The sequence below is a fragment of the Pleurotus ostreatus genome, assembly GCF_014466165.1.
Source record: "Pleurotus ostreatus strain PC9 chromosome Unknown scaffold_8, whole genome shotgun sequence".
NCBI lineage: Eukaryota > Fungi > Basidiomycota > Agaricomycetes > Agaricales > Pleurotaceae > Pleurotus > Pleurotus ostreatus.
The window spans coordinates 1671361-1686593 of record NW_023503163.1 but is presented as its reverse complement, the minus strand read 5'-3'; the positions used below and the strand labels follow the sequence as shown (position 1 = coordinate 1686593).

The following is a 15233-nucleotide window of genomic DNA, read 5'->3' as shown; positions in this document are numbered from 1 at the left end:
TAGACCACTGTCGATGACCCACGATGTCTTCTACGACACACCGCGATTCGACCTTTGCGCCTTTCCCTGGCTCCAAGAGGCGAAGATTACAAGGAGCCTGTGACATATGTCGCCATAAGAAGAGTCAGTAGTCTTCCGAATCAGCTCGAGTGCACAGTGCTGATCCAAAGATCTCCATGATCAGTAAAATGTGAATAGTGATGCCCAGGCGTTCGAGATTGAGATGGATGCTCAGATGCTCATTTTGACAGGTGATAGTGCCCTTATGCCGGGGAATCGGTGCTCGAACTGTATTGCGTTCGATTCAGAATGTACTCACAACCTCTCGAAAAAGGTACCTTCTACATACTGACTGCGCATCTGCATTGTGTTTTTATCGTTCGAACAGCAGGGACCGGGGAACAATATACTATCAGCATCCAACCAGTCGTGAGGCTTGCATGTTCACTTTATGCCCCAATGGTACTTACGTCGATTGTTTTAGTTATGTTACGGGCCTCGAAGAGCGCGTGAAGGCCTTGGAGCGTACTATCCAAGAGGTACGCCGGTTTCCCCTCTTCTCATGCCACACAGGCGTAATATATGCTCAGCTTCGCAGGGAATCAAACTCTGTTCAAGAATTCGAGCCTGACAATGCGGACCTGCAAGAGGAGCCACCTGCGGAAGGTGTAATGATGCTCGGTAGCGAATGTTTACCCCGTCCAGTATTCGAGAAAACTTCCTCCGCCTCCCCTCCAAGCCAAGACTCCGACGGCCTAGACGTTGATGAATTGGCCGACGAGCTGAAGCAATTGCACATACTTCCGGTGGCACGGTTCTTTGGGAAGTCCAGTGGTTATGCCCTGCTGAACATTGCGATGGGTGTCAAACAAGAATATACCAATTTAACCAGCGATAATAAACCTGACATATCGCGCGCTGCGAACGTTTATGCAAGTTAACCAGGCCTTTACCCCGTCATATGTGTCGCTGATTTTGCGTAGGATGCTGCAGAGAAGACGCATACCACCACTAGTTATCAGTTTCCTGAGCCAAGTCTCTTAGACAGCCTTGTCGAAACCTACTTCGACACCATCAACCTCACTATACCTTTGCTGCACAGACCAATGTTTGAATCTCAACTTGCGGCAAAGCTTCACTTGCAAGATCATTGGTTCGGTTCCGTCGTATTAGCTGTATGTGCAATTGCATCGCGCTATTCGGATGACCCCCGTGTTATCGACGAAGAAGGAATGGATCCGTCGCTCTCTACTGGCGAGAAATGGTTCTCACAAATCCCCGTGGTGCGCCAGTCCTTCACGATGTCCGAAGCGCCGTCTTTGTACGAGTTACAATTCTATTCCGTAAGTCGAGGCCCAATGATCTTACCATCACGCTTCAATATATTGATCCCTTATATGTACGTCTAGCTTGCTGTTTTGTACTATCAAGGAACTGCGAATCCTCAAGCATGTTGGGTAAGTTGCAGGTCTCTCTTGTTACTTGCGCTCGGGCACTGATGATATTCCTTCATACTAGCTCATGACTGGCATCGGGATGCGATATGCTCAAGAAGTTGGTGCACATAGACGGACATCGAAGGTAGATAGACCCACAGTACAGGACGAGCTGTGGAAGCGGGCTTTCTGGCAGGTTTTGTCTCGCCGAAGAGTTTTCGAACCTCTGAGCCGACGCTCATTATAGGTCGCTTTTTTTCTCGGATCGACTGCTCTGCGCTTATGTCGGGCGGCCGTGTACCATTCACGCGGAAGAGTATGTCGCGGTGCTTATTCTACTTACTATATGGCTGATGGATTGGCCCGTAGCTACGATGTCGAATACCCGGTTGAAGTCGATGACGAGTACTGGACGAATCCAGACCCAGAGTTGGCTTTTATGCAGCCCCCAGGAAAATTATCTAGCATAACTGCGTTCAATCTACTCATCAAACTAGGCGAGATTCTTGGTACTGTCTTGCGGCTCCTAGTACGCATCTTTATCCCGTTATGCATGAGTATATCCCTTTCTGATTACTACCTTTCTCCGCTAGTATCCTACGAACAAGTCGAAATTGTGGATGGGTGTGTCAGGAATGGGTGTTAATACGGAACGAAAAATTGTCGCGGAGCTTGACTCGCAATTGAACAAGTGGTTAGACTCCGTCCCAGAACTACGTAAGGCCTCTTACTTCCAGCGGGGCATTATCCGAGACTTATTGCCCACCATCAGTCCGATGGAAGCCCCAGAGCGATGACCCCGACATTCACTCGTTGTCTGCACATTTGTTCTGCACCTACTACTACATCCAGATCTTGGTGCATCGACCTTTCATTTCGGCTAAGGCCTCAGGCCTTTCGTTCCCTTCACTCTCCATTTGCGTCAACGCCGCTCGCTCATGCGCCCATCTACTTGATTCATACATGTCGTTTGGATTTGGTATCCCTGCACCTACATGCCAGGTGATTCACAAGTCTGTCCGCCCCTCCATTACCTCTTTCTGACCTGTTAGATTGTTGCCTTCACTGCAAGCATCGTGCTCCTCATAAATATATGGGGTGCTAAGAAGTCACATATATCGTTCAATACGGACAAAGAAATGGCAGACGTATATAAACTGATGCATGTCCTCAAAGTGTACGAGACACGGTGAGTCACTTTTAGATTGTAGTTAAGACGCGTCCTTTCCGATCTAATGTGATGCCCACCGCTTCCTAGATGGCGGGTCTCAGGAAGATTGTGGGATAAGATAAACGTCCTTGCTAAAATGGACCAGTTACCCTTCCCCGAATCTAACACTCGCTCCAACAAGCGCCCGCCGCCTGCTCAACAAGCCTCCTACACAACGCCTGTTACTGATGACGGCATCTTTACCATAGCAGACTTGCTAGGCTCTCCGACCCCAACCCTCAGTTCAGCCGAAAACTCTCACATCGATGTTCCGACACCTCTGTTAGGCACACCACAGACCCATTCTCATGCCGATTCCAACGTCTTTTCCTCCGATGAACTGGCTCGATTACCTGTTTTCAATTCTATCACGCTTCCTCGATGGCTGACTTCAGATGCCGTTACCGGCCAGGTCCCCTCGCACGCTGGACAGTACTCCTACGCCAGCCATTTGAGCTCCCAGCCGCGACCACAGGTATACCAAGATGAATATTTCCTCAACACCCCTGTTGCTGCGTACCCTGCACTAGCTGTATCACCAGACGAGACTCCTAATTCGCAGGCCCTGCGGCAGGCGTCTCGTCCAATGATGCCGACTACAGTGTATGATATTTCTCCCCAGAACCAAGCCAAAGTCGCCTCAGAGCCGTTCCATCTGTTCGACGGTACTGCCGGGGGCGGAGAGCTCTGGGCCTCCGCCATAGGCGGATTCGAGTACGTGACTCTCTATCCGTTCGTTGTAAGGGAACTGACACCTGCATTTCGCATAGCCTGGATGTATGGAATGGGTATCTCGCTAGTTTCGATGCAAACCCTTTTGTTTGATTGCGTTGAGCCCTTGGGCAACATTATGTACGCCTCTGCTCCACTCTCGTCTCGTCTCCTCACGCACAAAGTGGCGCGCTAAAAGCTAAATATCTTCGTATGGGCTCCTCTGTGTAGCTTTCGTCTGATTTGTAAGTAGACATATAACACGCTTGTATTGACGCTATCATGGGGTTTCACGCGGGGCCACTAGCACCAAATACGCGAACGGGTGCATAGGCCAGCAAAGGGATAGACGCGAGGAGGCAGAGCCTCACCTACGACGCCTGCAGGGCCCCGATGACACGATGGCACGATGATAACGTGAAGATGGTGGCGCGAACACAATAGCGAGCCGCAGCCACGATGGTGGTGGGTACACCTGACGGAGAGAGAGAACATGGATACGAGTGAAAGAAACCGGCATACTTATCCTAAGAACTCAAACGACGACTTCAAAGGCGCCTCGAAACCACCCACACGGACATAACGTTGACGTTGGTGAGCACGTCGCCGTGCCCGTTCCCCGTCTACTGAGAAAGTGACGAGGTTAGTACACGATGATCCACCAGATTGCGAGATCGCAAGCAAGACAAAGAGAAGATGTCCCCTCGATCCCTCGTATGCACTCGACGAGGGTCAGAACGGCAAACTTTGATGCGAGTGAGCTAGAAACAAAAGGGAAGAGACGGGGTGTCCGCGAACGACGACGAAGGCAACGAAAGGGAATGGTAGCAGAGGACGCTGATCGAGTGAACATGGAAATGGATGGGGCGGGAGGAAAGGAGAGGAAAAGAGGAGGGGGAGAGGAAGCCGACACTGCACAAAGATAGCGAGATATCTTCAAATTTGTCGTGGTGGTCGTACGCAATACCTCCCTCTAATCTAATCGATCGACGGACCTACAAATACACGTACGGCATCGCCAACGAGCCGACACCCTGCAGCATGTGGACGTACTATGGCAAACGGAGAGCGGGCTGTCAGTATGTGGGCAATTGTTCACTTACTCGTCATCTGTTGACTTGGGGCTGTAGCCACTGCAATGCATGGCCTGTACGGGTCCTATTGATCTATAATAGTACTTGGTAAAATAGATAGTCATTGAATCATTGAAGTTAGGATAGGATATGGAGATGAGATCCACATTGTAAAAGAAGATAACAGATGGAAACTGTGGAGTAGACAGTAGCAGAATGAATAGTGGTGAGCATCAACAAATAACAAACTTCCGACCTGTGACTTTGTCTTACATGGACTCATTCAATGATAGATATAGTACAGAAAAACCAGATTGTGAGAGGCCTATTTTGAGTATTATTGCTGTTTACAAAACAGTTGGCACTGGCACCCTTTTGTAGAAAAATGCACACTTGGGTGTGCACATCTTCGGTGAATGATAACTTTGGAACACGGGCTTAGCAGCCTTACATCTACATATATTGCTTGTATATACCGTTGCTGGAGTCCCCCAACAGTTTCCAGGCAGACTTTTATGATCTGATTTTTGGGTGATTTTTTCTATATTCTTACTACCACTGAACTACAATGGTGACACATACTCTGAATGGGTTTGAACAAAACTGCAGCAAAGCATCAACCCAGCAGCATGAGAAACTCTGGAGTACACATTGAACAATCTGTAGCTTGCAACCAGTGTAGCGGACAATTGAGTTGATGTCTAGAGGCATTCCCATGCTGAGAATGGCCCAACATAGGTCAGTTGACATGAAGGAACTGCAGGCCATGGAGTACATAGGTATAGAGAGAGAAAGAGCCTTAGCTCAAGGCTTGCACATTACTTGCTTCCCACATGTTCTCTGATGTTCATAAAAACTCTGGGGGGCTCTAGTGACTGTTATGGGCACGATCAGGAAGCTCCTTAGGGGCTACTAGGGGCATGCTCACATGATACAAGATTGGGACTTTTGGTCTGCGTGTATGCGCGGATACTCAGACTTTTGTACTAGTTACTTACTAATACATATACATATACTGTTACCAGACTCATGTAGGTTTCATGGGCACACAGATACCACGTGCCCTTCAGTATTTAGTTTGTACGAGTAGCTAGTTTCTACTCATAGCTACTCGTACCTCAGTCTGAATATTAGTTTGTTCTTACCCTCTTTGCATCCCTCGACTACTTTGTTGTAGTCTCTCTCTCTTCTATCCTCACCTATTGAAATACAGGGCATGCAAGAGTGTGGGAGGCGCAGTAGTAGCTGAAGCCAAGCCTGTACATACTCGGTCCTTATTTTCTCTTCCTTGCAGGCCGCGTACCTGCGGCGAACATGAGGCCCTCGTACTTGCAAGGACCGTCCTTAACAGTGACAAGATATACAAGCAATATATATAAGTTCATGTGGTTGATGTTTACCCATTCTGTTTGCTCAGTAACACTTTCCCCTATTCCCTTGTTTTCTGACTATCTTAAAGATGTTCTGCTATGTATACAGCTTATTTATCATGAGTCATGACACTGAAGGAAGTGAGTTAATCTGTAAATGTCTATGCCATACTCCCTTGTGTATCACTACAATGATTTAATGGATGTCACATCTGGACTTGGCTATCTGAAGTCTGCTACTTGAGTGTTCTAATGAAGCAATGGTGTCTTTATTGCACCCTAACCATGACTTGTGTGTTAGGCCAACACTAATCCAAAGGTATAACATGGCTCCTACAAGAATACTAAAGAAAAAAGATACAAAAGATAGCTTAGTTGACTTTAGATATCACACTAGAATTAGCAGAATCCCAAGAGAATGAGCTGGCATTCCCTGGAATTTTACTAGTCTTTAAATACTGTAATACATGTGGTACCCTATGTACTGCAGACATGTGTTACTGGTGAGGTTATTACTAAGGATATCAGAATAATGATTAGTAAGAGGACATGACATCCACATTTAGATATGATAGTGAGAAGAGATGATCTTTGGAATAAACTGGACCATAACATTGAGGGCATTTAGAGTCTGATGGCCCCTTTGTTCCCTATTCCATAATTATCCCTTTGCCCCCTTACTAATTCCAATTAAGTCACTGTCCCGATCTCCATGACATCCATCTATCTGAAAGATCCATACTTAATTAATTAGCAGATGTCATATACCAGTCCTCACGCCCCCTTAGGGGTCCCCCCCTACGCCCCTTTCGGATACTCGGACCCTCGGAGCCCCTCAGGCTCCGCCCTTGCGGCCCATGCATGGTGCGCAGTACTTGGATTCACTTGTTACATGTTTCACCTACATGTGTACTTACATACTAAGCCTCACTACATACATGTGTTAGTTAGTATTTATAGTAGCACTAGTAGACATGTATTCCTCACTCTGAATCTTAGTTCCTTTTCCGTCACTTGTCCTTCTAAGTCTTCGCTGCGGGCTCCTCCACGGAGCCCGCCTCTCACCTTGCTCTCTCCGAAATCGGGACACCGCAGGGCTAGGAGGGCGCAGCATCAAAGCTGGAGCCAAGTCCTGTGTGCTCCGCTCGTCCGCTCGTCCGCGCTCCCGCGCCCCTGTGCGGACAAGTCAGGAGGCCCCTCGACACGGTCCTTAACAGCAGACATGTAAAAGTGTACCACACCCTTTTACTTATAGCCCTGTAGCTCACTTTGCTACTGTGATATCTTTTCTTGTCCTTACAGACATGAGATCATTCTGTTACTCTTATAATAGTAGCAGCTAAGATGTGTCAACTCAATACTAAATGTATAATCCTACAGTTTACATGCTACATTTGTTGATATTTTACTTCAGTGTTTTGATGATTTGCTTGATTTGAGTACTTGAAGCCTATTTGTTGAAGTATATTATGCAGAATGAGGAAAGACATGATACCTTTATGGCCACCCTTGACATAATCTGGCAGCATTGATAGTTCAGAGTTCAGTCTGGTAGTCTCTATTCCCTATTACCTATCCATCCCCTGTTTCCCTGGGTGACCCTGAAGTGAGTGCTCATTTCTGATTATGTAACATTAATCTTGATACCATAACAATTTGGGCCATTCTATTCTAATAATATAGATTTAATAGATTTAAAGATATAGACAAATAAAATGACAAGATGAAGTAAAAAGGGAGAAGAGAAGTGCAATAAACATGGGAAGACAATGAATTGGTGCCAATGTCAATTCAATCCCCCAGCGCTAATTTAATTCCAACTTAAAGTTTGATGAGATCCAAATTTCCCGATCACCGGCATCCGGCTATCACAATAGCCACCCTCTTTCTGTAGCGCCCAAGCGTCCCAACTAAAGGTAAGAACGGATCCTTTCATTTCATTCCAGGACCCGTAATAGTTTCCTCGCGGTCACTGATAATCCGTTTTGGTAGGCCATGCAGTTTGTATACTTCTGAGAATATGAGTTCAGCAATATTCTTGGCCGTGTATGTGGTTCGGCTAGGCACCAGATGGACCATTGCGGTTAGTAGATCTATGACCACGGTGATTGAGTTGTACGAAGCGTCCTGATCGCTGGACTCTGGAAGTGGCCCAACGAAGTCAATTCCAATTGCTTCCCAAGGGTGGGACGCTACAGGCAGTGGGTTTAGCATTCCATACGGTTTCTGGTTATTCGGCTTGCTGCATCGACAGGTGACGCATGATTCACAGAAGTGGCGGGTGTCAGAAACCAAGTCTTTCCACCAGACACTATCCTGGAGGTAGTCCACTGTTTTGGTCGTGCTGAGGTGCGCTAACACAGAATGTGCTTCAGATATTACAATTTCTCGGATGTTGCACCCTTTGTGGCTGACCTTGGGGATGCATAGCACAATGCGATCTTTGTCGTTCATGTAAGGGCAACCTCAAGATGGCCGCACAGCGCAAGCCTAGCAGAGGGAGAATCCAAAGATATGAATAAGACTAACTAGAATACATGAGAGAGCTGCTCACCTAGCAGAGGGAGAATCCAAAGAGAACAGGATAAGGATTCTCCATGCTAGGAAGCGTATACTGTAGTTGTAAGGGGACACTCCTATTTTCTCCCATTCCCCTGTCCCCCTCCCTTCCTCCTCGTTCCTTTCTCTCTTCCTTCATCCCACGGACTCTTACATATATCCCCTTTGTTCCCTTTCCTTTCCACTTCCTTTCCACTCGCTCCTTTTGCATCCGAGCCACATCCGGTGACTCTGACGCCTTCCTGCACTTCAGACTCACCTCGGACTCGCTCGGACACTCTGGACTCGCTCGGACTCGTAGATACACTCCGGGGCTCGTCCGGGCTACCTCCATCCTCCTTTCCCACTTTGTTATTCCTTGTTCCCACTTCCCCAGGTCGCTGGCACGACTCCTGTACATTCCCCTTCCACTTCGTTATCACATGCCCCCCCTCGTACCTTGTGATATTCGTTTGGACCTGTGGCTGGTGTACTGTACAGTTACCCTTCATTCCTCCCACGCTACTACAGTATATACTTCGCTTCCTAGCATGGAGAATCCTTATCCTGTTCTCTTTGGATTCTCCCTCTGCTAGGTGAGCAGCTCTCTCATGTATTGTAGTTAGTCTTATTCATTACTTTGGATTCTCCCTCTGCTAGGCTTGCACTGTGCGGCCATCTTGAGGTTGCCCTTACAGCAGAACAGGATCTCCCATCCTGGCACCAGAGCCCTACGGAAAACGTTGTGCGCCACTCTGGACTCGCTCCCGACGTCCCTCCGGTTTTGCAGACATTCCGGACGCTCTCCTGCTACTCCCACCCACCTCTGAGGACCCAAGGAACTCCATCCCTTGCCCCCCTGACGACTCCGAAATGCCGGGCACTTCCAGCCAGATCCCGCCATCCGAGCCAGTCGCTTCAGGACCGGACTCCGAGACTTTGCAGACCTTGTGGGCTCAGACGTACGAACACCAAACCCAAATCAGCTCCATCCACAATACACTCGCCCGGATCGAAGGACTCCTCTTAACACCCCATCCGACTAATCCAAAAATGACTCTGGACTCCGAGCTGAGGGGCACCAAAGCCTCCCAGCACGCCCCGAGTCGATCCGAAATCACCCCGTGTTCCCGTTTGAAGCCCGCCTCTCCCCCAATCTTCGACAGAAACCGCAAGGATGGTCGCGCATTCTACAACACGTGCTCCATCTACTTCCAGCTCTGTCCGGACCACTTTCCGACCGAGCAGGCCAAAATCCTCTGGTGTCTCTCCTTCTTCCAGAAGGATCGCGCCAAGGAGTACGCGGACATGGTGCTCCGGAGTCCGAAGGATCCGTACTTCGAATCCTGGGCTGCCTTTGCGACCGAATTACGGACTCGCTTCCTTCCGGATCGGGAACGCAAAGCCGCCATGCTCAAGCTGGAGTCCACCCGGTACCACCAAGGCCGTTGGACTTTCCAGGAGTACCTCGACGAGTTCCGGGACCTTGTAGACCAGTCCGGATACACCGAGGGCTCCAACATCACGATGAAGTTCCGCCGCGGATTGGACTCCATCATCCAGAGCCGTGTTGCCGAGTCCGCAGACTGTCCGGACGAGGATGACTTCGAGGAATGGTACAAGGCAGCGCAGCGGGTTGCTGACAACCGCACTGCCAACCAGTCCTTTCACTTCGGCGTGCACTCCGGAAACTCCGGACACTCGGGACCCCTTGTCCAACCAGCAGCCAACTCCGGAGTCGCTCGGACTCCTGCGGGTGTACTCCCCGCGCATCAGACTCAGCTCCCGCCTCTGCAACCCCGTTTCCAACCTCCGCCCCCTCCGAAGGCTCTCTCACCCGGCGTCCCCATGGACGTTGACCACACCCGCTCCCAGCCCGCCGCTTCGCAGCTCTGCTACCGATGCGGAAAGCCTGGCCACATGTCCCGTGAGTGCCCACTCCGGTACGATGTCTGGTTCATGACCACCAAGGAGCGGATGTCCGCCATCGAAGATCTCTTGACCGCGGCAGATGTTGTAGAAAGTGCGGGGACTTTGGAAGGAATAGACGATGAGGGAATGGCCCCGGTTGAGGAATCGGACACGGTGGATTTTGTCTGGACCAACGAGTGATCAGTGCGACCTCGTTGGTAAATAACCGATTTGCTTGTCTTAGCGTAGACGAAATAGACGATTCCAATCACTCCAATGATTCGTCCAACGTTAAGCAAGCAACTCCGGTTACAATCCGCACACTCCGAAGGTTTCGCCTGCAGTGGGAATGGCGGCTACCCAGTAGCTATAAGATCTCCACGCTGCCCGGCAAGCTTTTGCTAGATATACCTGTTGAAGTGCAGAGCACGGATACACAACACCGATGCACCCTGCAGGCCCTGGTGGACTGCGGAGCCACCGGAGTCTTCATGCATCCGTGCTTCGCTGATGCTCATGGTTTCACCTGACACAGGCTGTCCGCTCCAATCCCGGTCTTCAATGTTGATGGATCACCAAACGAAAACAGATCCATTTCCGAAGTCGTGGACCTTGTACTCCGGTTCAAGGATCACACGGAACGGATGCTTTTTGCGGTCACTAACATTGGTCGGCAGGACATCATCCTCGGATACACCTGGCTTCGGAAGCACAACCCCGAGATCGACTGGCAGACGAAGGAGGTGACCATGAGCCGCTGTCCGTCCGGATGCGATACCTGTCGGAAGGAGTTCCGCCATGACAAGCTGACCCGACGCAAGGAGTCCGTGCGGCTCCGGGAGTGTCGTACGGGTCCGATGCCAATGGTCAAGGAACTGCACTCGGACGATCTCCTGCAGCTTCAGGACTGCGAGGACAATGATGAGGACGATGAGGCTACAACTCCGGATGACTCCGGACTTGAGAAGGGTGACCGTATCTTCGCAGCCATTCCTCCTCCGGCTCCAGAGTACCTTTGGAGTCTTCGGGAAGAACACGTCCGAGCTTCGGAGACGGTCTCGCAGCGCCTCGCATTGGCTTTCCAGTGCAACAAACCCCACGATCCTCGGAACAGCGCAGTCCCAGACTTCCTTCAGGAATTTGAGGACGTCTTTGTGAAGGAGTCCTTTGATGAACTGCCCATGCCGCGTCAGTGGGACCACGCCATTGAGCTACTGGATGGAGCGGAACCGACCTCTACCAAGTGCTACCCGCTGTCCCCTGCGGAGCAGAAACAGCTGGACGAGTTTCTGGAAGAAAATCTCCGGACTGGTCGGATCCGCCCCAGCAAGTCGCCCATGGCTGCCCCAGTGTTCTTTGTCAAGAAGAAGGACGGATCGCTCCGCTTGGTCCAGGACTACCGGAAGCTCAACAACATGACGATCAAGAACCGGTACCCGCTCCCGCTCATCTCGGACTTGGTAGACAAACTCCGGAACACTCGCTACTTCTCCAAGCTCGACGTCCGGTGGGGTTTCAACAATGTCCGGATCAAGGAGGGTGATGAGTGGAAGGCTGCGTTCCGGACTACGCGCGGACTCTTCAAACCGTTGGTAATGTTTTTTGGACTGACGAATAGCCCATCCACCTTCCAGACCATGATGAACGACCTCTTCCGGGAGCTCATTACAGAAGGTGTGGTCATTATCTATCTGGATGACATTCTGATCTACACCAAGACACGCGAAGAGCATCACCGGGTCCTCAAACGAGTCCTAGAGATCCTCCAGCATAACAAGCTCTTCCTCCGGGCAGACAAGTGCGACTTCGAGCAGACCAAGGTGGAGTATCTCGGAGTCGTCATCTCCGAGGGTAAGATCAAGATGGACCCTGTGAAGGTCTCCAGAGTCGCGGACTGGCCGACCCCTCGGACTTGGACTGAACTCCAATCCTTCCTTGGGTTCGTCAACTTCTACCGCCGCTTCATCAAGGACTACTCGCATATCGCCCGGCCTCTCTTTGACCTCACTTGCGCGAAGGAATGGCAGTGGAACGACTCCGCTCAATCCGCATTTCTTCGGATCAAAGAGCTGATCACTTCGGAACCTGTTCTTGTCTTTCCGAAGGAGGATCAGCCGTACCGGGTTGAGGCGGACTCGTCGGACTACACTACGGGTGCGGTCTTGTTGCAGCTGGATCTGGATGATGGTAAATGGCATCCTGTCACATTCTACTCTAAAAGTCTACAGGCTGCAGAGCGGAACTACGAATGGTAAGGACGACAACAAGGATGTGGTTTTACTTAAACCGTCCTACTTTGCCGTCTGTGCCACGGGTGTCACTCTTGAAGGGGAGGAGAAGGATATCCTCACGGCTATCCGGACTGGAGTGCGGAATGCGAAGTTCGAAGATGCAGTGGCAAAGGCAGCAGAGGAGTTGAAGAAGGCCCAGGGCAGTCGCAAGACAGTCCGGAGCGCGGAATGGTCTCAATCGGACGGACTCCTGATGTTCCGGGGTAAGATCTACGTTCCGGACTCACCGGAGTTGCGCCGGACTATTGTAGCTCAGCACCACGACACCAAGGTCGCAGGACACGCCGGCAGATGGAAGACCCTAGAGCTCGTTTCGCGCAGCTACTGGTGGCCCAACATGTCCCGGTACGTCGGATCCTACACCCGCCACTGCGATCTCTGTCTCCGGTGTCACACTCAGTGGGGTTTCACTGAAATGTTTTGGATGTAGTCGGATCAGTCTAGATAGATCGGACAGTCACCCAAGTTGCTGCAGGCTGAGGTGTGTTATTGAAAGAATATTCACTGGGATTCTACAAGGTAGTAGAAAGGGAAATAGGGGATGGATAGGGATAGGGGTAGAAAAAGAGTGTAGGCTAGAAGTCAATAATGGCTTCACGAGGATGAGGAAGAAGGATAGAATACTATACAGTACTAAAGATAAGTTGAAATGAAGTATGACAATAAGACTATGATGAGGAAATATTCTTTCCCTAGGATACATTGTATGACTCCGCAATGAGACAAAACTATGAAGCTCTAGATCAGACGTTTCTGCTAGATCACTTCCGAAACTGAAATAACAATAAGACACCCTGCAGAATTGTTCTACAGTCTAAATGTCCAGGTTACGACAAAACAATATGCGGTGGAATCAATACACAGGTATCCAGAATAATGTAGACACAAGCTACCAAATTACTCTGTTTGCTAGTAAAGAATGCTTTCACTGATCTGAGTACTCAATTATCAATATAATCAAGACTACTAATACAATGAGACTATACAGAAGTTCTATATAGAGGCTAGGATAAGGACAAACTTTATCCTACTATGCTGAAGGAATTCATTCTCAGGGAACAGCTAGATCAAAGAGAACTAATAAATTGAACTTCACTTCGCATTGCATTGCATTGCATTGTGTTGCATTGCGCTGCGTTGCCTATCTATCTACTACAATTTGGGGGGTATTTATACTCTACGAATACTAAGGCTGTGCAAGGATCAAGAGTAGTAGGCTGTGCAAGGCTGTGCTAAAGCTATGCCAAGGCAGTGCTAAAGCTATGCTAAGGCAGTGCTCAAAACCTATTTCATCAGTGCCGAGCCTAAAACCAAGTACTTGCTTTATAATTGCTTAGTAAGGAAGAAATCAAATTCTTCTACGTTCCAGAATATTCTTCCAAGTTCTACAGGTTACCGTATTGTCCTACAGTCTCCTATAATCTTCTTCAGCTTGTCTGAGTGAAGTGTAGTAATTGGTTGAATAATCCTGATGTAGGAGTGAAGGATAGGAGTAAAGGGAATTAAAGGGGCTTTGGAAAAGGGTAATGTAAAGTAAAATAAAGTCTATGACCATAACACAAGATCCATAGGACTTGATTCAACTTGCGAGGTGATGTCTATGGATTATAGCAGTGTATGAAGGAAGGTATAAAACACTAATATTCATGTCACTTACTACAAATCCCAATTTGGAGTATGACATCTGCAGGCAACATTAAATCAATCGTCCCCGATTGCCAACTAACTCTTATTTATCTTGTCCACAAGATGAAATAGAGTACAAATAGCAGTCATAAGATAGCATAAAAAACAACAAAACATGCACAAACTACTTGTCAGTCGTATAAACAACATCTACTGTATACTCGGTATTAGTTACTCTAGTAACTAAACTTCGTGCAAGCTCGAAGTCTGTCTCCGGAGCTTCATCTACTCCTACCTGTACAAATAAGGCAGCAATATCATGAAGGACGACATGAGAGTAATGAACCCATACTGCGACAAAAGTTATAAGTCCACATTTATCTTCATGACTTCGGAACGAAATCAATATCTGGAGAAAGTGTCCAATCTGATTGATTACTCCCTGCGCAATTCCTACGCCTAGGCGGGGATGAAAGAGAAGGTCGCTAGCAGATATTGGAGCTCTCTTTGCTTCAATGATGACTTTATAAATTGATCGAGTGACGGTATTTTGCATGGTTTCGATGAGAATGGTGTTGAGATGCGATGGTGGGTTCACCAATTGTACCCACTTCTCCACGTTAAGATCATACTGAACATCGAAGTTGCTGGGGAGATTGTCGAGAAGAGTGAAGTCGCAATAACTTCTAAGTTCTGAGAGGAGGGCATCGTCGGAATTTAGGGAAAATGGATCTGACGAGAGGCTGGGGTCGTAGGTGGCGATGTATCGTGACCGAAAGAAGGCTCCATTTCTGGTGAGGACGGCAGGAATGATAGAGAGGGGAAGGTTCTGCGTAATCGAGGTGGTAGCCATTGTTCGCGGAGTAATATCGTGGTTCGTTTTGAAGACTTGTCTGTTGAACTGGGATACTACGTGGCAGTTATCACGTGAGGTAGCACATGGCTCTTCTGGTCATAGGGGTTGCATCTAATTGCAGATCGTGTTCCTTGATTATCTTGAATTTATCTATTTAATGTTACTTCTTCTGGCTGATCAGTGGTATTCGGGAATTTATGACAAGACCTGC

General features: G+C 48.8%; 2 protein-coding genes across 2 annotated transcripts; one reads left to right on the top strand and one right to left on the bottom strand.

Annotated features, from left to right (window-relative positions):
• Nucleotides 1-23: 23 nt before the first annotated feature.
• On the top strand, nt 24-3471 carry PC9H_010897 (uncharacterized protein; the record flags this gene model as incomplete). The annotated part of the gene is made up of 15 exons (XM_036780389.1): nt 24-127; nt 199-334; nt 389-429; nt 485-539; nt 591-926; nt 984-1343; nt 1410-1457; nt 1519-1637; nt 1684-1752; nt 1806-1965; nt 2030-2153; nt 2209-2438; nt 2489-2625; nt 2695-3360; nt 3417-3471. The coding sequence occupies 15 exons, from the start codon at nt 24-26 to the stop codon at nt 3469-3471; spliced, it is 2640 nt and encodes an 879-aa protein (XP_036627772.1).
• Nucleotides 3472-14262: 10791 nt separating this feature from the next.
• On the bottom strand, nt 14263-15019 carry PC9H_010896 (uncharacterized protein; the record flags this gene model as incomplete). Its single annotated transcript, XM_036780388.1, has 2 exons — nt 14263-14268; nt 14462-15019. 2 exons carry the CDS (start codon nt 15017-15019, stop codon nt 14263-14265), a joined length of 564 nt encoding a protein of 187 aa, XP_036627771.1.
• Between the last annotated feature and the right edge of the window lie 214 nt (nt 15020-15233).